This window comes from Malania oleifera, chromosome 7 (assembly GCF_029873635.1).
Source record: "Malania oleifera isolate guangnan ecotype guangnan chromosome 7, ASM2987363v1, whole genome shotgun sequence".
In the NCBI taxonomy this organism is placed as follows: domain Eukaryota; kingdom Viridiplantae; phylum Streptophyta; class Magnoliopsida; order Santalales; family Ximeniaceae; genus Malania; species Malania oleifera.
Genome location: NC_080423.1, coordinates 81,448,780 through 81,475,214, shown reverse-complemented (window position 1 = coordinate 81,475,214; position 26,435 = coordinate 81,448,780). Strand labels below are relative to the sequence as shown.

Below are 26,435 nucleotides of genomic sequence, written 5' to 3'. Positions count from 1 at the left end.
TTAATTAATTAATTGATTAATAATAAATAATTTTAATTTAATTTTTTCCCTTTTATTTATTTATTTAATTAATTAATTTAATAAAATTTAATTAACTAACTAATCAATAATTACTCTTAATTTTAATTTTTTAATTAATTAATTAATTTTTTTAATAATAAATTTTTTTTCAAATTATTACACCAAGCCTCTGTCTCTAATCACCCTCATTGACTTAATATTTTAAGTAATTCTTGATCCATTTTAATATGTATTGATTTTTTTTTTCATAACTTAGTTTTTCTTTTTGAAAAATATACATTTGAAACCTTCATTAGAAAGGACAATATAAGATTTATTCTAAGAACTCCACCTACCAAGGCAGCTAAAAAAATTTATATTTCAAAAATTTAACATGTATGATGAGGTATAATTCTCATTTATTTATAGGCTTGAGCCAAAAATTTGTTGTCAATTTAAAATTTATTTGTTCATCCTTGGTATATATTACTGGACAAATTATTTTCGTAAAATATTTCAAAAGTCAAATGTGCACTAATTAATATATCAATTTGAGAAAATTTTTGCCTTATCACTAAAATTTGATTTTTTTAAATAAAATTATTTATAGATACATAAAATATTTTTTTTACTTACAATGTACAAGCACCAACTAGTATGTATAAAATGTTAAATAATCGGATATGCATATCAATATAATAAATTGAAAGATCTATATGGACCTAATGACTTAATGAGTGTCTCTAATATTGTAAAGGAAATTCTTTTTTGAATTTTTTTTAAAAATATCAAATTTATTAATACAACTATTAATAATTATCCCAAAAATTCCTATAACTGCTCATAACAATTCCAAAATGCTCTTATAACTATGCCAAATTTATTCTTATAATTACTCATAATTATATTAAAAATTAAAATACCTTTGTAATTATTTATAACTATTTCAAAATATCCTTATATTTTTCTAATAACTTTCAATTTCTTTTTTAAAAAATAGAAAGCCATGGAGCCATTGACTAGTTTAATGTAATAGGCATGCATAAATTTTTTAAATTTCACGACATGACGTCAATTTGTTTTTTTATTTTCTTTTTTATTTTCTAAGCATCGTGTTTCCCTCCACCCCAGCCATGCTAAATTGACAATTTCGGCAAAGCACCTCTAAAAGCAAGACAGTGGTGAGTGGTCTCTGTCTGAGCGTTGCAGTTCTTAACTCGGGCATCGGGCTCAGCAGTTCTCCCACTGTATCATTAGCAATGGAGGTCGAGCTCAAAGAGATGCTCGACGATCTTGAAACTCTCAAGCGATCGTTGCTAGAGACTTCTCATCGCGCTTCGATCGAGCTGGTATTTTTCAGTTTCTACGCCTTCGATTCCTTGAAAATGGATATTGCAGCGTTGATAATTTGACATAAATCGCGATCATGCGTCTCTATAACCAACAATTAGTGGTCTTAAATTTGATATCTTTGGATTAAATTTTATTGTTCTACAAATTACCGTAATATTTAGACTATATTAAGCTGACATTGTTTATATTCTGTTGACGATGGGATCTTGCATCGTTGATAAAAATCGCGTCTTACGATTGGTGATCATGTGTCGCTAGAACCAATGCGTAGAAGCTTGGAATTTAGGATCTTTGTATTAAATTTTTTTCATATACGAATTAGAGTAATGTGTGGATTATGTTAGGTTGGCTGTATATGTTCCTGGGTGTGGCACGACAAAACAGGCAATTATTGCTAAATGTTTTCCATGTTTTTCTTTTCTTAGTTTCATTTTATGTGACTTGTGCTATGATTTATTGGCGCATAATCCATCAATTACTGAAGACCTTTGCCAATCCATTGGCTGTTGGGAAATTGAAAGAAAAGAAACTAAAGGGAGTATGAAAACCTCTAAGTTGGATGCCTTGTTCATGTCGCAAAATGGTGGACTAAGGTTATGGTTTGAGGACTGTCTATTCCTAGACCTAGCTAAGCAGATTGGGTCACATAATCTGGGGTGGATTAGGTAGATCATCCGGTAAGGAAATTGCAATCTATATGTGACTCAATTAAGTGGCAGATTTATGACAGTTCAAATCGGATAATCTGCAGCAAATGGCAGATAATTCGTTATTCCCATCATGTGTACAACTTTTTTTACCATCGAATGAATAATTTATTTCACATAATAATTGAAGTTATTTTTAAAATTATAATCATAAAATTATAAGCTTTTTTTTTTTTTTTAATTGTTTAAGATTATGAATTTAGGGCTTTTGTTTTGATCATGAGAATTAGATATTTGTGCCTAAGTTTGAATGAAAACATAGGGCAAATCTTGAGGCGCATACAGTAGTGTGAGAGTTGGGAGTGTGAGGTTAGGTCTTGGCCAGTTGGACTTATACTGAGTGGGTTGATGCTTAATAAGCATGGGTATATGGACTTATCTATGGATTTGGGCATTAGTTGTTAACGGATTGGCAGATATCCATAAGATAAAATCTGAAATCCGCCAACCGACTTGTTTAGGGTGGATAAAAAATTTTAAACCAAATCTGACTCATTTAATGTGTGGATCAGTTATGAGTCAATTTAAGTTGGTCAGATTCGGTTCTGGTTAACGGATTTATCCATTTTGCCACGTCTGCCTATTCCTAGGAATATATTAGTTTTAACAAGTTATATAATATATATATATATATATATATATATATATATATATTATAACCATAAAGAAAATAACAATGTGAAACTTTTTACAAATCCATAAAAATGAATAGACAATGAATAACTATTCGCAAATTTCACCATAGGAATGTCCATTCATTCCTAAATAATAACGAATATATAAGGAATAGCCATTACCTCTATTTCCAAATTTCTCATTATATTCCATATTATTTTACCTAATAGCTATTTTGCCAACCAAATGTAACCTAAACTAATTCTTGTACATTTAACCACCTTGATAGGACAAAGTTTATATTTCCTTTGAAACTAATCAATGAAGATGTAAACCTTCATCATTTTCCATATTTTCCAGGCAACCAAGCATACAATAACTAAGCATGCCGAACTATTGTTGTACATTTATTTAGGAAGAGAGCTGAGTTACACTTATTTCTTGGGTATTTTGCTTTAATTTGATTCCTATTATATGACTTGTAGCTGCAATTGCGAATCAAACATCTCACTAATCTTGCAAAGTCTGCACCTGTCCGACGATCAAAAGTCAAGGTTTTGTCTAATTTTTCACCATTTCTATGTTTATCTTCCTGATGTTAGTTGATTATTTTATTACTGATGCATGCATTAATTGCCTTAATGATAGGATATGAGTGCAGAAGTTGTAGACAGCAATCCTTATAGTAGGCTCATGGCACTTCAAAGGATGGGAATTGTGAAAAACTATGAAAGAATTCGGGAATTCTCAGTCGCAATAGTTGTCTGTACATATTTCCTCTTCTTGTTTCCCTTACGTTTGTTTTTAAATATATATATATATATATATATATATATATATATATATATATATATATATGATGCAGTATTTCTACTATTTGATACACAATTTTATGCATATGCATGCTCTTGTGACCCTTTGAATATATGTATGCAAGGTTTGCAAGCATGCTGATCAGAGTTCCCTAAAAAATTTTCAAGAATAAATTGATTGACATTTCAATTTTGAAGTTATAATCGCATCCAGAATTTTGTCTATAGTAGTTATTAGTAACTACTTCTGTATCTGTCATACTGTGACTTACGGCAGAGCATAGGAAAATAATGGATGTAAAATCAGAGATAATTTCCATTTTGAATACGAAAAGAATAGATTGATGCACTGTGAGAGTGGCTAGCAAAAGGCCAAGAACTCCTCTTCATGCATGGTGCTTTAAGCTTGTGCTAACTTTATTCAAAATTTTCTACTTTGGCAGTGATCCCTTCTGGTTCTGGATTATATATATATATATATATATATATATATATATATATATATATATATATATTATATTTAATAGTGCATACTACCAGTTTTGTAATACAGATTCTGCTGCAATGATTTATCACTTAGACAGTGCCTGCGCAATAATGTTATTGTATGGGTTGTTTCTTGATGGATGCAGGGAATAGGTGGTGTAGGCAGTGTGGCAGCTGAGATGCTGACAAGGTGTGGTATAGGTCGTCTTTTGTTGTATGATTACGACAAAGTGGAGCTAGCCAACATGAATAGGCTATTCTTTCGTCCAGAGCAGGTTTCCTTCCACATTATTATCTTTTTGCATCTCTCATATTTGAGGATGTACAAGCCTAAAAAGTTTAAATGACAGTATTTTTCAAGTAATATGTTTCCTTGAGTACTGTAACGTCCAATATGTTGACCATTAACGTTAATAATTGTGCAATGTAAGCAAGATTCATATTGTCATGTGATAATACTAATAGAACTACCCTATTGGCATATGTATTTGGTTTTTCCAAATTAGGCTGGTATGACAAAGACCGATGCTGCTGTCCAGACTCTCTCAGACATAAACCCTGATGTGGTGCTTGAGGTAACTGTTAGTGAATATTTTGTTCCTGTATCTTCAGTTGATATATATGCTTATTACCTATCCTTAACATACCCTGATTAGTGTTGATAATGCTAGTATATGATCTCTGCGTGAGCTTAGATGAGATGTAATAGTTGATTAATTCCTTCACTGACAAAGATTTCTAGGAGGGTGATTTGACAAGGTTCAAATATGAGGTTATACTTTTTGAACCTGAGATACTGATTACAGTGCTTGGAGATGGGGAGACTTACCTAGAAACTCCTAGAAACTTTGAAGCCTCCAAGGCAATCACTGATGAATACAAACTGGAGTTCATATGGCTGATTTTATCCAGAATTTTTTCTACATCATTGGGTTAGATAAGAAGGCCTGTAATAGCCAATGACCCTCTGCAGATTGCAATAACCTGAGGATTGCAGTATGCTTTGACGCAAGCCCATATAAAAATAAAAAAACAATACAAAAAAAAAAAAAAAAATGAAAAAACCAAAAGAAAAACACAAAACAAAGAAAAAATAAGACGAGAAAAGATTTTGTATGATATACTTGCCTCCCATTTGATGCACAGTCTATTGCTTGTAAGATCTTCATGTTGCAAAATAATTAAGACCCCAAAATTTGAAAGCATAGTCTTTCATGAATGCTGATTGAGCAGTGTCTACTTCAGATTGAAGATCCAAATCTACGTAGTGTGCGTTTGTTGGAAATTTTTGTTATTGAATGGCAGAGAGGTGCTGAACTAGGTTCTTGTTGATGGTGTATGGAGTTTGTGAATATATTCTTCTTTACTTTAAAGGTGTGTAGACTATGATACAACTTCAGCTGTAAAAAATAAAGAGTATTCAATATTTGTTACTCTTTCAATTGTTTTCTATCCTATGCTGTACTAGATGAGAAAGGCTAGTAATGTGCAAGCCCCACCTTAAAGGGGAATTGTGATAAGAATGTCATTAAGGGATTAAGACACGTCAAGTTCTTTCTTGTACACTACACAGGTGTTGAAGCATTGATAGAAAAAATGATCTTGGATTAAAGCCACAGCTGTATTATTACTGTTTGTTACTCATTTTACCTAATCAATTAGTGCTCAGGTGGTAAGGAGGTTCACCAGACGGCCTTGGACAAAGGTAAAGTCTGAGGATCAAACCCTGCCGCCTGTAGCGCACATCCGCGATTTACCTCCTACGTGTTGGCTGAGGGCACGACTGGCGTAGGCATGGGATTAGTCTGGTGCATAAGCCTGGGACACCCGGCGTATCCAAAAACTAGTGCTCAGTTTTTTCTTCAATGAGTGCACCATTGTTGTTAATTATTCGGATCCCTTCCAAACAGTGGTCAATGGCATTGCTCATTAATCACCTTGGGGCTTTTGTAAAAGTAAGAAGAGGAAAGTACTGCAACAAGGTGCTTGGTTCACCACCTTTGGGATTTGGCAATGGAAAAAATTGCTAGAATCCTTAAGGTTGTGTGGTTTGCAGCATTTGTCAACATTCCCAATAATGTGATGTCAACCTTCATTTTCAACTTCCACACGGCTTCTTTGAGCAACTTCATTTCTACAACTACCAGGATCAATAACCAAAGTGCAAAATTGCTTGTGAACTCACAAGTTTGAAAAATACTGGTTTGTCTCCAAACCTTGTGGGAGAAAAGGACAGGTCAAAGTACTAAACAATCTCCCATGTTTCCATCTTCATTTAAGTTACTTGGGACCTTTGTCTCTGCTTCAATTATGTGGGTAGCATAATTTTTTTCCTGCAATTGCCATTACCTAGTTAGGGCATTGTCAAAGTATTGTGTGAATGGTCGAATGGTTTGGCCTTGAGTTCTGTATATTACATATAGATTTTACAAGAATGTTATACATGGAAAGTAAATAAGTTCCAGCATGATTCTAGCCCTATACATGTAAACTATAATCTGTCAAAAATATATGCTAATTGTACAGAATAATGAATGGAAAAATAAGGAAATAATTGTGGGCTGAAATAAGGAAAGAAATCTTTTGCTGTTTATTGTTCCGTTGACAGCCCCCCTCAAATTGATGCGGGTTGATAAACAAGCATCAATTTGCTACTTCAGAAGCAATGTCGATGACGAGTGAGAGCCTTGGTGAAGATATCAGCAATTTATAATTTAGTGGAAATATGTGGAAGAGTGATAACACAAGCTTCAAATGCTTCACGGATAGAGTGACAATCGACGTCAATGTGCTTTGTGCGCTCATGATAGATAGGATTAACCGTGATCTGGATAGCACTCATATTATCGGCATGTAGAGGTGTAGGATCGATCTCAGAAAAATCTAGCTCAGCAAGCAAACCTTGAAGCCAAATAATTTCAGAACAAGTAAGAGACATAGCCCAGTATTCAAATTCTTTCAATGACTTAGAAACTCTGTCTTGCTTCTTACTCTTCCAAGAGATCAATGCATTACCTAATAACACACACCAACTAGTGATGGAGCGACATGTATCCGCACAACCAGCCCAATCCGCGTCGCTATAAGTAGCAAGGCGAGTAGAATTGCCTGTAGGGAAGAATAAACCACGGGCAGAAGTGCCGTGAACATAGCGTATGATCCTATGGACAACAGCCACATGAAGATGATAAGGAGTATGAAGAAACTAGCTGAATTGCTGTAAGTCACCCTCCTCTTTGCGAAGCTTGACATTTAATTCCATGGGAGTATCAATAGAAGTACCCTCCTGAAGGCCAGCTATAACCACCAAGTCACTAGCATACTTATGTTGATTGAGTGAAATACTAGAAGGACTATGATGCACCTCAAGAAAAAGATTATATGTGAGAGACCCAAGATCTGTCACATGAAAGGACTCTGAGAGATGAGTCTTGGGCTGAGCAAGTGAAGTAGAATTGGAACCAGTAATCACAATATCATCAACATAAACCAAAAGAACAACAATACCCATGTCTGATTTCCGAAGAAACAATGAAGTGTCATACTTGCTCTACTGGAATGAAAATTGTAATATAGTGGTGCGGAATTTATCAAACCAAGCCCTCAGAGCTTGTTTGAGACCATAAAGAGAGCGATGAAGCTTACACATATGTGAAGTCAAAGGGGGAAACAAGCCCAGGGGTGGCTTCATATAAATACAATCTTTAAGATCCCTGTGAATAAAAGCATTCTTGATATCCAATTGATGTATTGGCCAATCACTAGAAGCAACAATAGCTAGAATCGTACGAACAGTAGTCATCTTAGCCACAGGAGCAAAGGTCTCTTCATAATTGACACCATATTCCTGATTATTCCCAAGTGCAACAAGGCAAGCTTTGTAACGATCCAAACTTCCATTATATCGGACCTTGACTGAGTAAACCCACATACAACCCAGAGGAATAATGGTGGGAGGACAAGGCTCAATGTCCCAGGTGTGATTGGCCTCTAGAGCGGCAATTTCTTACTGCATAGCTTGTCATCAACACTCATGCTTGGCAGCATGTAGTAGGATGTGGGAATATCTAAATTGGACAATGTAGCAGTAAAAGCTGAAACAGAATTGTCAGAACTAGAAGAGGGAAACCCATACCTATCCGGGGGTACAGACACTCGAGGAGAGTGACGTACCAAAGGCTTTGGAGGTGCTGCAACTAGCTCAATCTGGAGTGTGGTAGGATTTGATATCGGATGAGCCACCGGAAGAGACTGTGGGCGGGAGCGTTGCGTATACACAATACCTGGTTTAAGGTGAGAATTGAGTTGATGAGGATCCGAGAATTGCTCCTCAAAGGAGGGGAGAATCATAGTAGAAGAGGAGGGTACAGAGGACACAGGAAAGAAATGTTGATTTTCAAAGAAATAACATTCCTAGAAATGCGTGTACGATGTAATGTAGGATCATAGCAAACAAATCCCTTTTGACACACATTATATCCCAAGAATGCACATCGAACAAATTGAGCAGATAATTTATGTCGCTCATGAGGAGGTAAATGAACAAAACATACACAATCAAAGGTACAAGGTTATCGTAACTAGGTTGCTTAGCAAATAAGCGGAAATAGGGAGACTCCATGAGTTGGACTTGAGAAGGTAAACAATTAATCAAGTAAGTAGCAGTTTTTAGAGCCTCAACCCAGAATAAGGATGGAACAAAAAATTCCTGCAAGAGAGTACTACCACATCTAGGAGATGACGATTTTTGCGTTCGGCTACTCCATTCTTGTTGGGGAGTGGCGGGACATGAACATTAATGAATAATACCTTGAAAAGCCAAAAATGCCTAAAACTCAGTAGACAAATATTCACCACCGGAATCTGTGCGTTATGTCTTAGTAGAAGCAAAAAATTGATTGTCAACGTACGCTAAAAACTCAACGAAAGTACGAAAAACCTCAAATTTAGAGAGAAGAAAGTAGACCCAAGTAAATATTCTATGATCATCAATGAAAGTCATATAGTATTTAAATTTTTCATGTGAACTAACCGGGGAAGGTCCCTAAACATCACTATGGATAAGATCAAAGCACTGAGAAGCTCTACTAGCCTGCAATGGGAAGAGAAGAGTTTTGCTTTTACCAAGTTTGCAAGAAGCACACTCAAGAGATAAAGAAGAACGTTCTTTATTATCAAGTAAACCAGAGTTCAATACATGAGATAAGATCTGAGTATTGGGATGGCCTAAACGACGATGCCACACCATACTAAGATTTGAAACATTATTACAAGCAAAAGACTCAATAGAAGAAACTGGAGAAAGTGTTGGAACAAGCAAAAGTAGTGGAAACAAGCGCCCCACTTTAGGTCCCTTCGTGATTGGCTCCCCCGTTTCCTGGTCCTGCACAACACGACCATCACCAGAAAAATTAACAGTACAATTGTTATCAACTAATTGGCCAACAGAAATAAGATTTGTGGAAAGATGAGGAGCAAGAAACACATCAATGAACTTAGAAAAGGCATCTCTAACAACAGCTATTGGCAAAGAACTGCCATTGGCAATCTGAATAGCAGCGTAGGGCCGAACATGACACAAAGTAGTGGGATTATTCGTCATGTGATTAGAGGCACCCGAGTCCACATACCAGAGTTTAGTAGAATTGTTACCTTGGAGCCCCATTGCTGATAATGCCGAAATTAGCATCTGTTGCACCATTTCGGGTGTGCAGTAATTCGCTGTAGGAGGTGCACAAATTGAGGAGTCACCTAAAGAAGAGCCAGGAGTTGCAAAAGTCACTGTGGGGGGTACAATAATAGAAGTCTGAAATGCCTAGGTCTAACGATTCTGTGGGCGGATACGACAATCTTTGATAATGTGACCCTTCTTCTTGTAATAAGAGCAGTATTTCTGGAAACAATTAGCAGCGATATGCCCAAATTTTTTGCAAAAAAAACACTGCAAGGTGCTAGAATGTGTAGGCGGTCCTCATTGTTGAGCAGCATAAGCCATAGGGACGGACCCTGAACTGCTATGAGATTGTGCCAGAGTAACTTCGAGTACTAAGCTGTTGTTCTTCACGAAGTACTCACCAAAACAAACATCAAGAGAAGGAACAGGATAGCGATTCGGCAGAGAAGAGCGAACAAATTCATACTCAAGACGGAGTTTCATAAGAAACTGATCATGACAACTAGTCTTGTGAAGACGTTGAATAATGGGAAGAGTGGCAATAGGAACATCTGCGGTAACCAGATCAAAATATTCGTTCCAAAGAGTCAGAAACGCCAAATAATAGTCTTGGATGGAGTGATTGTCATGTTGAAACATTGCAATCGCATGCTCTAATTGAAAACGACGGGCACCGTTATCTTGATGATATATTGTTTTTAAATAAGTCCACATGGATTAAGTAGTGCGATAAGGTCGAAATTTGGGGACAATATGTGGCTCAACCGAGGCAAGAAGCCAAGACATAATCTGAGCATCAAGCATAGCCCATGAAGGACAAGCCGCTGAATCCTTGGATTTATCAGGATTGGGTGCACAATCCGTGCCATCAATATGACCCCAAAAGATCTTTTCCCTTAAGGAAAAGTTCAAATTGAAAAGCCCACGTAGAATAATTGTTGCCCGTAAACTTGACACACACAGGTGCGGAGTCCATGCTAAATAAAGGAGAAAATCGAGAAGCACGCCCCCCCCCCCCCCCCCCCCCCCGCGCGAAAAAAAAAAAAGACTGCTGAAAGAAAAATACTACCATAAAATTGAGAAGCCCAAAAATAAATCAATGCAGGTACAAAGAAAACCAAGATCAACCAGCCTGCACTAAAAAATAAATCTTGAACCAAGAAACCTGCTGTGCCGAGAATCACAAGGACAGAGAAGCACCAGAAACAGCAACAGAAAGCTGTTCCGATCAACCTGCCTGCACTAAAAATAAATTGCAAACCAAGAAACCTGCTGTGCTGAGAATCACAAGGACAGAGAAGCACCGGAACAGCAACAGAAAGCTGTTCTGACAGCCACTCAGTCACAGAAATACCGAAAAACAGAGAACCAAAAAATTCTAGAAGAGAATAGACCCACAACAGCCACAGAAACGAGAGACACCTCCGAAACCGAGAAGACAAAAAAAAAATTCGAGGGGAAAAAATTAGCAGTCGGCAAGCTCTGATACCATGTCAAAGTATTGTGTGAATGGCCGAATGGTTTGGCCTTGAGTTCTGTATATTATATATAGACTTTACAAGAATGCTATACGTGGAAAGTAAATAAGTTCCAGCATGATTCTAGCCCTATACATGTAAACTATAATCTGTCAAAAATATATGCTATCTGTACAAAATAATCAATGGAAAAATAAGGAAATAACTGTGGGCTGAAATAAGGAAAGAAATCTTTTTCTGTTTGCTGTTCCGTTGACAGGCATTGTGTAACTCGAGGCCCAAAACCCTAACATTTGAACCATTTAATTGTTGGCTGGACCTTAGAAGTTGTTCCAAAGTTCTTTGGAGTCTTCTGAGGGGTAGTAGTCTGAACTCATTTACCAATTATTCAACTGACCTCTCTTGCTCACCTCTACTAGTAGTCCTCTCAAACCGAAGGGTCAATTGAGCCCTAGGAGGATTATGCTGCATGTTCTCTATCCAAGTGCCAACGTGCACTGCATTTACAACTATAATGAGGTGACATGCAGCAAGCTTGGAGGTTATAGCTGACTTCAACCTTTCATACAAATCAATCATCACATCTTCTTTCCATTCTATGCCAGTACAAGTAACCAAATGATAGAACCTACTAGTGTATTCTGCTACTATCTTCTCGTCATACTTCAAATCAAAAAGTTGTAAATAAATACACTGCTGGTATTTGGGGGAAAAAAACTTTTCCTAGCTTGCCATCTCATCCCATGTTTTGATCTCACCATATTTCTCCTTCTAAAGATCCCTATTATTGAAGCCACCAAACTCTAGTTGTTCATTTTAATTTTAATTCATCTAAATACAATTTTCAAGCTTGATTCATGTCATACCATTGAGAATAGTTCTCCAAAGACTACACCCAATCATCAAATTTATCAAGGCCATCACCATTAAAATATGGAACTCCCAATTTAATTGTCCTGTTGAAATGATCATTTTGGTCTTCATTATACTCGAAAGTATAGTGAACAACAACAATTACGCCACTTTGTTATTTGGTAAAAGGATCAATTGGCCTCTTACCCAAGGCTGCAACTTCTATTGTTAGCCTATTCAAAGTACTAGTAATGGCTTCTGAATCATTTTCCATGTTTTGTACCCTACTGGACAACAATTCTACCTTTTCTGACTGTTAAACATTAGTTGCATGGTTGCAATTTTTTTTTTGGGGTAAAACTGCGGTTATATCTCACCAAAGACCCTAAGCACAACTTGCAACTATTCTCAGTCTATTCATGCAATTCTCTCAAATTTGACTCGCATTTTCTCACAAAGTATCTTCTAATTGCCTTTTCATCTAGAATATCTCACAGAAATTAAACAAATTCTTGCGAACAGCTCACAAAATGCAGCAATAAAGGCTCAGTGCTTGCAGTGTGAATTGACCCTCCAAAATGTTGACCAAACACGATCTGTCAGATTTCTATTAGACAGCTTCAAAATCTTGAGAAGAAAACCAAAATATCTTGGCTGGAATCAATTCTTCTCAGTTCTGGAAGTGTTAGCAGAGATACCATAGAGACAGTGCTGCAGTCTAAGTGAGATGTCTGGAATGGCTGTGTCACTCTCTCTTTGTTCGAAAAGATGCTGTCCTGCGACAATAATCACATAGAATGGATATTGTGGAGAAAGAGAGAACGTAGAAACCCTAAGCCCTAAACCCTCCCAACAAAGGGGGTCATCTGGATGCAAAAAGTTACAGCAGTGGAGAATGTAGAATCAAATCAACTTGGCTGCAATACCAAATGATGCAGAACAGTGGGGGTTAACAGGGAAGAGATAGAAATAGGGACAAATGGAAAGAAGAATAAGAATAAAATACAAGAAAATTGAAAATATACCCCTTAGACACATTTATTTACAAACCAGCCCAATATACACACAAACCTAAGTAATAATTAAACTAAACACATATGGGTTTAGGACCCAACAATCATTTAGCACTATTCTTTGAAGTCAACCTCCTAAGTGTGTCAACATTGATCCATCCAATAATTGTGTCCATCCTGCATCGCCACATTTAGAACAAATCTTTTGCCACCCCAAACTGGAGGCTTCTCAAGTGTGACAAGTGCATAGACACAAGTGTTGGGTTTCAACAAGGGTATGTGGGGTTTGGATTTTTTAGAGGTTATTTATGTCTTTTATATTATTATTATTAAGTGTGTTAGTATGTTAATTAGTGAGAGTTAGTAAGGCTATTATTGTTATTAGAATATATTTAATTTGTATTATAAATAGGGGGAGAGACCTGTCTTCAAGTTAGGTCATTCATTTTAATCAAATTTTAACATGTATCAGAGCATAATCTAACCTAAACCCTATTCACCTTAGCTATCGCCGAAAAACACCATTCCCACATTTGTACTTCCTAGATCCATCTCCATCCCATATTATTTCACAAAACCAACCATGCACCAATAAACAGAACCCCTCGAAGCCTAACCCCACAAAACCTCATCACCAGAGGCGCACCCACGTGCCCTCGTGCCCCGGCCAAATGCCGGCAGTGCCAACCCCACACACTGGCACGTAAGTGAAGTTTCGATCACTTTTTTTCTCTTTTTTTTTTCTATGCCATGTTCTGATTCCTTCTCTAGACCATATTATCAAGCTGTTACGCCTTTTTTGGTTCAAAAAATCAACTTTTTTTTATCATGCACTCGCAATATTCCGTTAATCTCTGTTTAGAGTTTGTGAAGGCTTCTTTGTGAGTTTTTTTTGGAGCCATGGCAGGGTTTGTATGTTCAGTTGTGAGGTTGTGGCAGTGCTATATCCGTCAGTGAGTCGTTCACCTCGTCCGAGGTTGTGTCGGTGCTTCACATAGTTTGTGATTGTCCCAATTAGAGGTTATTAGTTTTGGGATTATGTCAAACTTCTATACTCCAATAAAGTTACACATATGTATGATTTATCCCAAGGGTACTTTTAGTTACAACAAGGAGATAGGAGTATTGCAGATTATTTTGGAGAGATGAAGCATATTCATGAGGAGCTTAATGCCGTGCAACTTATAACTGCCGATGTTCATGAGGTGCAGAAATAGAGGGAGTAGATGACAATTCTTCATGTTCTAGCAAGCTTGAGACCCAAGTTTGAGGCAGTCTGGTCCCAAATACTTAGAATTGCCAAACTGCCATCATTTTCTGATGTTTATTCTCATGTCTTTCGTGCTTCCTTTACCACGCATTCTCCTGCTCTTGCATTTGGCTATGAGAGGACGACCTTTGCTGCACAAGGTGCTTCTAGTTCTTTACCAAACAATCACGAAAGTTATTAAGGTGGTTTGAGTGGTCGTAGTGGTAAAGATAGGCGAGGTAGAGGTACTTGTAAATGCACTCATTGTGGACAAAGTACTCATACTATTAAGCAATGTTGGGATCTTCATGGCAAACCTTCATGTGTTGCCAATGCAGCCACCACTAAATTCACACCTTTGGGGGCAACCAATGCAGCCACCACCAACTCCTCACCTTTGGGGCCAAGTGGGGGGGCAATGTACTGTATCCATGTCAGAGGAAAAGTATTCCAAGATCCAATAGTATGATTTCTTCCCATTGCATCTCTTGTCCAAACAGGTAATCACACAGTATGCTTGTCATCCAGTACTTCTCGTCCTAGTCTTTGGGTCATAGGCTCTGCTACCAATCATATCACAAGTATACCTAGCTTCTTCTCCACTCTTCAATATCTTGCAAATTTACCTTGTGTTACTCTTGCTGATGGATCCACCACTGCAATCAAGGTAATTGAGATTGTAAATCCCACTTCTTCTATTTCCCTTCCTTCGGTTTTATATATTCCCAAATTTCCTTTCAATCTTATATCCGTTAGCAAAATTACTAAATCCATGAATTGTTTAGTGACATTCTTCCCTGATTCTGTGCTTATTTAGGATTTGAAGACAAGGAAGATGATTGGCGGAGGGCATGAAGCTAATGGACTATATCTCTTTGAGCTACTATCTCCTTCTACCACCTACACTATGATTGCCACACATTTCCAAATTCATTGTCATCTTGGTCATACGTCATTGGAAAAGTTAAATTGTCTTGTTCCTAGTTTGAGTTTTGTGTCAAGTCTCAATTATGAGTCTTCTTAGTTGGAAAAGCACCATTGTGTTCCTTTCGCTTCCCAAGTCAATAAATGGGTTGCAAGCCCTTTTATGTTAGTTCATTTTGATGTTTGGGGTCCTAGTAGGGTTGTGTCTAAGTTGGATTTCTAGTACTTTGTAACCTTTGTGGATGATTGTTCAAGAATGACTTGGTTATATTTAATAAAAGATCGTTTTGAGTTAATTCATGTATTTTGTGCCTTTTGTTCTGAAATAAAGACTCAATTTGGTTTTCCAGTTTGAATACTTTGAAGTGATAATGCTAAAGAGTATTCCAATGCACAATTCACTAATATGACTCAATTTGGTATTGTTTATTAATCATCCTGTACCTACAGTCCTTAACAAAGTAGGGTTACAAAGAGGAAAAATAAACATTTTCTCGAAATCACTAGCACCTTACTTTATCAAATGCATGTACCTAAAGTGTTTTGGAGCGATGTTGTACTTACCGCTTGTTATTTGATCAACAGAATGCCATCCTTTGTTCTTAGTGGTAAAATTCCCTACTCCATTATCTTTCCTAATTTGCCTTTATTTTCTATTCCTTCTCGTAAATTTGGGTGTTTATCCTTTGTTTATCAACTAACTACTAGGGTGGATAAGTTGGATCCTCGTGCTATAAAATGAATCTTTTTGGGCTACTCATATACTTAAAAGGGATATTGTTGTTATAGTCATATATTGCATTGCTTCTTTGTTTTTGCCGATGTTACCTTCTTTGAGTCTACACCTTACTACACCCAACCATTGAGCACTTCTGAGCTTAATGAGTCTCTTCCTTTGCCTAATCTTCCAGATTCTATGTTGCTATCCTTTCCCAACCAACCGTTTGAATCTCAATGTTGCTCAAGTCCTCCTCATTGTCTTGATCATCCTAATTTGCAGGTGTATTCATGACGGCGGCTCCAAGGAAGAGACTCCCCTCTAGCTTCTACAACCACGCCTTTAGTTTCGTTGTCTAATGATCATACTTCCCATGATGTTGATCCTCCTATTGCTATTTGAAAAGGTAAACGCACGTGTACTCAACAAGCCATTTCCATCTATTTTTTTCATGATTCCTTATCACCCTCCTATTATTGTTTTGTTATTGCTCTATCATCTACTACCCTTCCTAAATCTGTTTTGGAAGCCTTAGCCCATTCTGGGTGGAGAGATGCTATGGTTGAAGAGATGAATACTTTACATGACAATGGTACTTGGGACTTGTTACCTCTTCCTCCTGACAAGTCTCTGGTTGGTTGTCGCTGGGTTTTACACTATGAAAGTCAACCCTGATGGTTTTGTGGCTCGTCTAAAGGCGTGTCTTGTTGCTAAGGGATACAGTCAAATGCATGGTTTGGATTATTCAAATACTTTTTCTCTGGTTGCCAAACTTACATTAGTACATCTGTTCATCTCCTAGGCTATTACTTGTCGCTGGCCTCTACATCAGTTGGATGTAAAAAATGTCTTCTTGCATGGTGACCTTGAGGAGGAGGTTTATATGCAGCAACCACCTAGGTTTGTTGCTCAGGGGGAGTCAGGCTTAGTGTGTTGGCTCAAGAAGGCTCTATATAGTTTAAAATAGTCTTCCATAGCACGGTTTGGTAGTTTCAGTGTTATAGCACTTGAGTTTGATCTTCGACGGTGTGTTGTGCATCAATCCGTGTTTTATCGTCATACTTCACCGAGTAGGATCCTTCTTGTTGTTTATGTGGTTGATATTGTTATTACAGATGATGATGATAAAGGTATTTAGAGTCTCAAACTTTTTCTACGGACTAAGTTTCAAACCAAATATTTGGGACAGTTGAAAACTTCTTGGGTATAGAAGTATCTAGATCTCATATCAAAACTGTTTTGTCACAAAGGAAGTATGTCCTTGATCTGTTGGATGAAATTGGATTGTTGGGATCTAAATCGGTTGATACACCCATGAATCCTAGCAGCACATTAGTGTTGGATATAGGTGATTTGCTGCCTAATCCTGGACAATACCGGACACTTGTTGGAAAGTTGAATTATCTCCTAGTCACTCGGTCGGATATATCTTTTGCAACAAGCGTTGTGATTCATTCTAAATTCTATGAGGACAAGTCCTTGGGACGCCGTAATTCACATCTTGAGATATTTCAAAGGTACACTCGAGAGAGGTCTTTTATATCGTGATCAGGGTCACACTTGTATCCATGGATATACAGATGCAGATTAGAATGGATCGCTTGGTTGGTGGTAATTTGGTTTCTTGGAAGAGTAAGAAACAAACTGGTGGCAAGGTCAAGTGTTGAATTAGAATGTAGAGCTATGGCTCACACTGCTTGTGAACTTGTCTAGTTGAAGAACATGTTGGAAGAATTGGGTATTTCTCATTCTCTACCTATGAAGTTGATGTGTGACAATCAAGTTTCTCTTCATATTGCCTCCAACCTAGTCTCTCATGCTCGAACAAAGCACATTGAAGTTGATTGCCACTTTGTTCGGGAGAAACTTATGCAGGTTCTCATTACGACTGCTTATGTGAAATTGGATATGCAACTTGCTGATTTGTTTACCAAAGCATTGGGGGGTGTTCGTGTTAAATTTAATTTGTAACAAGTTAGGAGCATATACATTTATGCTCCAGCTGGAGGGGGAGTGTTAGAGGTTATTTATGTTTTTTAGTATTATTGTTATTAAGTGTGCTAGTAAGGCTATTATTGTCATCAGAACATATTTAATTTGTATTATAAATAGAGGGAGAGACCTATCTTCAAGTTAGGTCATTCATTTTAATCAAATTTTAACAGGAATAATGACACTTTTTTAGTCTCATGCTTGTCATGTGAAGCGAGGTGACTCTAACAATGCGTCAAAGTGCTAAATCTGCTACCAACTCTAGGCTACCAATGGGATGACTCTGCTGCACCCCACTTTCGGGGAGCTTTGATTAAGTCCAACCAGTGGAGTTTCCCAGGCTTTCGGTGTTAATGTGCTGAATCAAATGGATGGGACATACTCTGGGAGTTCTAGTCCAGCATAAAGCCTTTGGCTTGTGGACAATCCTAAGCTGTCATTTGGATGCACCTAAGGTAGGCTTGCTTGGTGCTACAGGCACCAGGGGCAGGCTGATCTTATTACAGCACTCCTCCAAGTGCTTTATTCCATTTTAGCTCTCCTCAGGGAAATATCAACTTGCTTGAGGAGTCATACTTGATGTGCTTCTGAGAACACCACCTGCTTCATGGTCATGATGCAAGGCCGACCTCCCTCACTTGCATGCCAGTGAGTTTATTCAGACCCAGAATGGTATAAAATTAGAAGTCCTATGGTTATTTTAGCATCTCACTTATTATGTTTACCCTTTTCGTTTCCTCTAGGATTATCTGATTTATTATCCACTGTACTCTTCTAAGATTTAAAAAAAAACTGATATTCTAGTATTATGTCTATGCAGTTGATCTAGTTCAATTTGGCTTTCACTTACAACATCTGATTAATGTATTATGTAATTAGAGCTATACACTGAACATCACAACAGTGCAAGGTTTTGAAACCTTCATATCAAGTCTGAGGAATAAAACATTTTGCCCAAGTAAACAAGGCAGTGGAGTGGATCTTGTTTTGAGCTGTGTGGATAATTACGAAGCAAGGATGGTTGTCAACCAGGTAAGAGTTACTGTATTAACTAGCAGGCTTTTTCTGTTTGCTGTCTGAAAGCAGTTTGTTGAGAATCAGGGGCTTAAATAGGTGTTTAATATTCAAATTTTCAAGTACTTAGAAATGTCCATTGCTAAGTTAAAATAGTTAATTATCACTTAACAGGCTTGCAATGAGCTGAATCAGACATGGGTGGAATCTGGTAAGCAATATAATTCTTATACTTTTCTTTTCTGTAGTAAAGCTATTTGAACTTTTCTCTTGGCCAGGTAAATGAAACTTAGATACATGAAATTTTTAAACAGGTGTATCTGAAGATGCTGTTTCAGGTCACATACAATTACTAATTCCTGGAGAAACAGCTTGTTTTGCTTGTGCCCCTCCATTGGTAAGTGTTTAAACAATTTAAAGCTATTTTCATTTATTTAATTTGAAGTACTATTTATACAGTATACATTTCTCAGACTTCACTTAGATTAATTATTTGAGTCCTATATGATCATTTTTATCAGTAAGTGGGGATAGGATTTCAAAAATGAAGACAGGAATCTGTTTTTTCTTAGGTTGTTGCATCTGGAGTAGATGAACGGACACTAAAGCGTGAAGGTGTGTGTGCTGCATCCCTCCCAACCACCATGGTAAGGATTCTCTTCCTTCATAGTTTTTGGATGTGTTTCCCCACTATCTTCTTATCCATAGGCGGTTTTTCCTTTTTGACAAGGCAAGGGCTTATGTCTCTGAATAAAATATCCTGGTAGATATTAGGTATAGAATTAGTGGGACACGGTTTTTCCTTAATGCTGTTCAATGCTGATTCTTTTAACCAAAGTAATTTTCATGTAAAATTAGTTCTGTATATATTGACTGTAGATGTGTTTTTGAATGGTAGTTGACTGTTGTGTGTAAAACCAATCCATTTTTCCCACTTTTAAAAAAATAAAAATCTATCTAATGATTTGTGTGCATTTTTAGGGAGTTGTTGCTGGGCTTCTGGTTCAAAACACACTTAAATTCTTGCTGAAGTTCGGAAAAGTCTCCCCATACTTGGTAAATCCTACTCTCTCTATCTCCCTCTGTCTCTCTCCTCTGAATTGCATCTGAAATTGTAACTAATATATATGAAACAAGCCCTTATTTTTCACTCATTTTAATGCATTATTTAATGAATCTTGCAAAATTTCCACCTGCCTTTTTGCTGGACTTGGCAGGGTTTAAAGAAATTAGGCTTCTTTTATGCCTTAATTACTATCAAGTTTGCTGGAAGCCTGGAAAATCAGTAATTGCATGCCAGTCATCCTGACTTAAGACTTGATTGATTTTGTTTTTAGTGCTTAATTTCAGGGATATAATGCTCTGAAAGATTACTTCCCAACCATGGAAATGAAACCAAACCCTCAATGTTCTAATGTATCTTGTCTGGAACGGCAGGTAAATTTCCAGGATGAAGCCCTCATTCTGCGGCAGATGAACTATGAAATTTACTTATTTCAAGTTGTTTGACTCGTCTAATGGTTTAAATATTATTGTGCAGAAAGAATACATACTTGCAAAACCAGCTAGGGATGCTGAAGAAAAAGGAAAAATGGAGGCAGAAGCATTATCAGTGACAGAAGGCCCAGTTCACATTGATAATGAATGGAACATTAGGTAATTTTCTTGGGGATGGAACAACTAATTGCTTAATCCTCTTAAAACCATGAAATTTTTTCACCATAGTGTGCATATTTGATATTAGTGAGAGAGGTCCAAAATTTAAAACTATCAACCTTAAAGTTCAATCCTTTTGGATACCAGATAGATTTCTTATGTTTCAGCTTACCAGATACTTGTCTTGGGTATGAGACGAAAGCTTGATCTAGTTTGCAAGCTGCTGTTGATACTTATGAAATTACAATTTAAGTGTCATTAGTGTTGCTGCAATGTCTCAATGATTTTATTTTTGAAGCCTATATCATGCCATCATTCAGTGAGTACTTTTTTGGAAGCTAAAGTTGCCAAATTGATATTATCCATTCTTCTTTGTGTCCAGCGTTGTTGATGATAGTGAGTTGGAAAGAGCACACACCAAGAATCCAGGTTATTTTTCATTTTCTGCTCAAAATTCATTGTAGCTTTGGATTGGCTTATCATCCATGCAACTAAATGATATCTTTGCCAATGGATAAACAGAAAGGTGAAGTATGTAGACTTCATCATGCTTTCTTATATGTCAGGAGCAGTTCCTTTTTATCTATAATTTTACTGCTTGTCTTTGAAAGTTACAAGTTTTTTTTACCTTGAAGGCATGTTTTCCACATAAATCTGGAAAAATTGAAGGGCCTGAGATGTGATAAAGAGAATTGTAGATGGTAAAATGCCATAATATATAGCAACACTTCTCTACGCCACTGGAAATTCTTCAAAACTATTTACTATGCATTATTAGGAACAGACATGTTACTAATTCATTATTCCTTTCTATAGAGTGAGAGAACTCGCTTATGTGCATCAATCCTTTTTCTTTCCCTAGGATAAGTGAATCTAGGTCCATCTCAACACTGAAATATGATTGTAACCAGAGACTATGGCTTCTGTTTGGTCCTTTAAATCTTTCCCAAAAGTAGTATTTTCCAAATTGTTCTGCCCCATCTTTATTTGAAAGAATTTTTCAAGAAGGGAGGAGGGTGCTGTTTCCCAGTTTTCTCCAGTGTGAAAGCATGCAGATAGTCATAGGTATTGTTTATAGCCTCTACTACATTTTTTTTTTCTCAATTAAATGATTTTGAAACTGACCCATTGGTGTTTCAATATTTCAGAATGTTTTTGCTAAAGAAGTATCACATTTATTTTGTACTATGATGGTTTTGCCCTGTTTTCAGTGCCTTGATTGCTGATAGGCTTACCTAAATGCTTGGTCATGTGTAATGGAATTAGCTAGTTCAACCTTAAGGTTGCCTCATGTTGGCGCAAAATTGTGCTTTCTCATGCCTACAATATTTAAGAGCATAGAGTTAGATAACTCAGATGATATATGATTGAAGAGTTCAAGTTGCCTGCTCGACACAACAACAACAATAAAACTTAAGGCACCTTAGGTAGGCAATTCACACAATCAAAAACATTTTCCTTGGCTAGTTTAAGAGCTATTAGATTCTTTCTCACTACCTCATTCCAAGTTATTTTTAAGTTTACCTCTACCCCTTCTACTACCATTAACAAACTAACTCGCTCCTCATTGGAGCACTACTTGGCCAACGTCTCAAATTTTCAAACCATCTAAGTCACCTCATCTTATCTTTTATTGGTGTTATGTCTACGTTAATGCGATTATGTTCATTCCTTAATTTATCCTTTAAAGTTATACCATTCATCCACCTTAGCATTCATATTTCAACAACTTTTACTTCTTGGGTATGTTGTTTCTAGTTGCCCAGCATTCTGATCCATATAGCATGATTGATTTTATAACCATCCCATATAACTTTTCTTTTATTTTAAAGGTGTTCTAAGATCACACAACAAGCTTGAAGTACTTTATTTTACGCAACCTACTTTAACTCTATGTATTACATCCTCTTTGGTCCCTCCCTCCACTTGCATGATAGAACCAAGGTATCAAAATCTACTAGTGCTATTAATTTCTTGATTATCAATTTTACTCTTATCTTCAATATTCCCCTTTACATGGCCAAAGTTACATTTCATGTATTTTATCTTATTTCTACTTATTCTAAAGCCTCTAGACTAAATTTTTTGTCCATAGTTCTAACTTATATTCTACTCCACTCTTACTTTCATCGATTAGAACAGTATCATCTGCAAACAACATACACCATGGGATCTCATTTTGGATATCCCTACTAAGTTCATCGATCACTGAAGTGAAAAGATACAAACTCAAAGTAGAACCTAGATGTACACTTATTGTGATAAGAAATTCTTTACACTCTCCTCCTTCAATCCTAACCTTAGTCGTTATTCTATCACACATATCCTTAATGACGATAGTATATCTAGTGCATACTTTCTTCTTTTCCAAAACCCACCAAAGGACTCCCCTAGGTACTCTATTATAGGCCTTCTCTAGGTCAATAAAAACCATATGCAAATCCCTCTTCTTTTTCATGAACTTTTCCATTAACCTTCGTAGAAGATGAATAACTTCTATTGTCAACCTCCAAGGGATAAAACTAAATTTATTCTCAAAGACCCCCTATTTTTTTAACCTTATTCTTTGTTCAATTACTCTTTCCCACAGTTTTATCGTATAACTCGTAAGTTTGATCCCACGGTAGTTACTACAATTTTGAGTATCACCTTTGTTTTTGTATAAAGGTATTACCGTGCTTTTCCTCCACTCCAGAATTTTCTTTGTTTTTATAATAGCGTTGAATAGATTTGTTAACCATACACTTCCAATGTCCCCTAAACATTTCCAAAACTTAAATTGGGATGCTATCCAATCCTTTAGATTTCCCACTTTTCATACTTTTTAATGCAATTTTTAGTTCACTAACTCTAATTTTACAGATAAATCTCATTTTTTGGTCTTTTCAAGTTGCCTATTTGACCAACAAAAATGTATGGAATTTCTTTTTAGTAATTCTAGAAGTGTGGAGTATAAGTGCTGCTGCCATTGGTTGCTCAGAGTCATAACCTGCCTTTCGGAACTGTGTGTGAGAGAGAGAGAGAGAGAGAGAGAGAGAGAGAGAGAGACTTGCAGCTATGCCTAAAGCAGTTGTTAAGGCTATTTAAGATAGGCAGTTTTTAAGGCTATTTAAGTATTTGAAGCCCAATGAAAAAAATTCAGATTTATGTATTGCACAAATATATAGTTTTTTTTATAGCAAAAGAAATTTTCATTGACAAGAATTTACAAGAGGGAGATGAGACATCTCCTGAAGAAAATCTGGAACAAACCAGAAAAAACAACTAAAAAACTACATATATATATTAGCAAGCTTGTACATTCTACCAATCTATTGCATAAATAGATAATTGTAGCTCAATGCCCCGGTCATGTTGTCTGGAGTGAAACAGTTCCCAAACAAACATTTTACACCTTTCAGCACACATGGAACCTTTGATTATGTCTCGATAAAAATTTGATTATTGCGAGTAACGTATCAATTTGATCAGGATCATTAGTATCTTTGGTATGAGTATTGGTATTCTACCAGTTCTTAGTAAAATTCACTACACGTTTGGCGTTTCTTGAGTGGATCTCATGATCCTCCACCACCACGTCTTCATTTGCCCCCTCTTGTGGTTTCAATGTGTCAATTAGTTTGTATGACCATCGAGGGACATTTTTAGATGGTTTTATTTTTTTATTTTTTCCCTTTAGTCATAGTTAAAAACTATAAACTACGAGAGAAGCCATTGGAATAATGTCTAAAACCATTGCCGTGGTTTTTTTGTTAGTATTTTTAGAATTAGAATGTGTTCGCTGATCGTTATTTCCTTCAATCGTTTGTGCTCTATCTCAGCGATCCTTTCTCTAATTGGTCTTCTTGTGCAGGCACGCTTCCAGAAGGTCTGGTTCATGAACTTCCAACAGCTGACGAGTTTCAAAAACCACCAGCTCCAGAAGAGCCCAACTCCTTAGATGACCTAGAAGATCTTCGGAGGCACCTAGATGCCCTTAATGCTGTTTGATCTTCATCTCAAAGACTTCGGTCATAAATTTTTGCCAGTGCCCTTAGCAGAGAGACATTTGAAACCTCCATTCTCAAATTAGAGACCCTTTACTGTGCTGTGCTCAGACGAGAAGTGCTCTTAGCCCTAGAGGAGGAAATCTGAACACACACTTTAGCCCTATTAGTGTACATTTTATGCATGAGGTACTAAATTTATAACCTCTATATGTTAAGGTCAAATACCTTGGATCTAAAAAGGCAGTTGTGGTTTGAATAATAATTTTTTCCTTTTTTGTTTTTTATTTACTTGTGTATCTATTTAGGGAGGTATGTGGACATCAAGCATTAGGGAAAAAATTGGACTTGGAATGAGTTGTGGTCACCTGCTTACTGAAACAGGGCTGCGTTTGTAGTGATGATTGTGTGAGAGAAGAATGAAAAGGAAAATAACAAATAACAAATTTAGTATATTCCCTGTATCAAATATTTATTAATTATAAATTTCATTTAAATATGACTAACAATTAATTAAAAATGAAAAATTAAAATACTAGTTGCTTTATAATATTTTTTATTTTTATTTTTTGGTAATACTATTGTACATAACCCCAGCATTAATACTTAGATGGGATTTTGCATGAGCTACTGAGTTTCACAGTCGAGATGGAGCGATGGAGAAAAAGGATCCTCATCATTGGAAGTGATTTCTAAAGGGCCTACTATCTTGTTGCAACATCTTAGCGTCATCTTATTTCTCTTGATGAAGGAATTCTCCCCCCAAAATTCTCAAGCCCCATTTAGCTTAATACAGAATTCTTAAGCATGCAAGTTAAAAATCTTACGTTTACTGCTTAGTTTGTCTTAAATTTATACGCAGCAAGCATCCAATTTTTTTTGGAAATCTAGCATGCCCTCAAAACATTAAAATGTGTACCTTATTTCTTTGGCAATCCTGAAATTTATGAGAATGGCATCCATTTCCATTTCCAGGCATAAAATTCCCAAGCATGAGATTTCTGGAACCAAACAAATAATTTTGAGTCCAAACGCCCACAGCATGCAACGTGCAATTTGCAATACAGAGTCCTAGTGAGACCAGTTGTACAATCTCCTTTTTTTAATGGAAAAGTTGACTGTATAAGCAAAGCATAACTTGGCCAGGAAGGCAACACATCTTACACAACACTCAAAAAAAATATTTAACAAATCCCCTGGTGAGGAGATTAGTTTTGTATTCGTTACACCGCCAGAGCATCATCATTGTTTTACTTGAAGCCCTGCTCTTGTGGTGAATGGTTAACCAAGGCACTTGCTCCAGCCAATACCTGTCAAATAACAGCACCAATTTGCAGTCATCAAACTGTTTTAGCTAGTGCTTCTGATGCAAAAAGTTCAGTTCAATTTGTGACCAAATATACTCCCTTATTCATTCATTTTTGATTCCTCCAACAAACTAGGGCTAAGTTGTTAGTGAGAACCATGGATGAACCACATATTTGTGTTAACTTTGAAACTAGGGTTAGAAGCATTTTATTAGGGCCAATGAATGACTCCAAGTCTTAAAGTTTTCCTGCTTTTTACATCAAATACAATCTTCTAAACCATATCATCTACAAGAGCTGTCACGATCATTCACATCAATTTCAGCAGGCAGGAAGGTGCGGAAGCTACTGTTTCTAGAATGCAAGGAAGGTAGTACATAGGGATGCCACCTTCTTCATAAGATTTGCAAATGTCCTATTTTATTTTGCAGTCACTCGTGTTCCAATGATGGGGATCACCAGGCCCTACCTATGTCATTTTTAGATGTTGTGACACATGGATGGCCTCTCGATGTCCACATTTCATTTGCCGACATGATAACACGTGGATGACCTCCCAATGTCCACATCGGTTCATAATTGTTTGTAGATTTTGAATG

General features: G+C 36.6%; 2 protein-coding genes across 4 annotated transcripts in view; one reads left to right on the top strand and one right to left on the bottom strand.

The window, feature by feature from the left end:
- LOC131160245 (uncharacterized) overlaps window positions 1–26,435 on the bottom strand; it is a 94,807-nt gene that overhangs the window by 2,326 nt on the left and 66,046 nt on the right. Inside the window, exon 10 of one of the 3 annotated variants that reach the window (XM_058115687.1) lies at window positions 25,528–25,839. The exons of the other annotated variants lie outside the window; for them this stretch is intronic. The gene's annotated coding sequence lies outside the window, so the exon portion shown is untranslated. Of the gene's footprint in view, window positions 1–25,527; window positions 25,840–26,435 lie in introns of those variants that run through there. 3 annotated transcript variants of the gene reach the window in all.
- LOC131160244 (ubiquitin-like modifier-activating enzyme 5) lies at window positions 1,134–24,816 on the top strand. Its single transcript, XM_058115684.1, has 14 exons — window positions 1,134–1,349; window positions 3,161–3,229; window positions 3,324–3,437; window positions 4,120–4,248; window positions 4,480–4,548; window positions 18,753–18,905; window positions 19,062–19,098; window positions 19,202–19,284; window positions 19,460–19,534; window positions 19,869–19,943; window positions 20,238–20,324; window positions 20,428–20,543; window positions 20,926–20,972; window positions 24,397–24,816. Exons 1-14 carry the CDS (start codon window positions 1,260–1,262, stop codon window positions 24,531–24,533), a joined length of 1,281 nt encoding a protein of 426 aa, XP_057971667.1. The 5' UTR covers window positions 1,134–1,259; the 3' UTR covers window positions 24,534–24,816.

Bases quoted from the DNA above. Each gene is read 5' to 3' on its own strand.
- LOC131160244 (XM_058115684.1), top strand. From the start codon at position 1,260: ATGGAGGTCGAGCTCAAAGAGATGCTCGACGATCTTGAAACTCTCAAG. The intron at 4,249-4,479 runs GTTTCCTTCCAC...TTTCCAAATTAG, and splicing joins TATTCTTTCGTCCAGAGCAG to GCTGGTATGACAAAGACCGA. The intron at 19,944-20,237 runs GTAAATCCTACT...GCTTAATTTCAG, and splicing joins GAAAAGTCTCCCCATACTTG to GGATATAATGCTCTGAAAGA.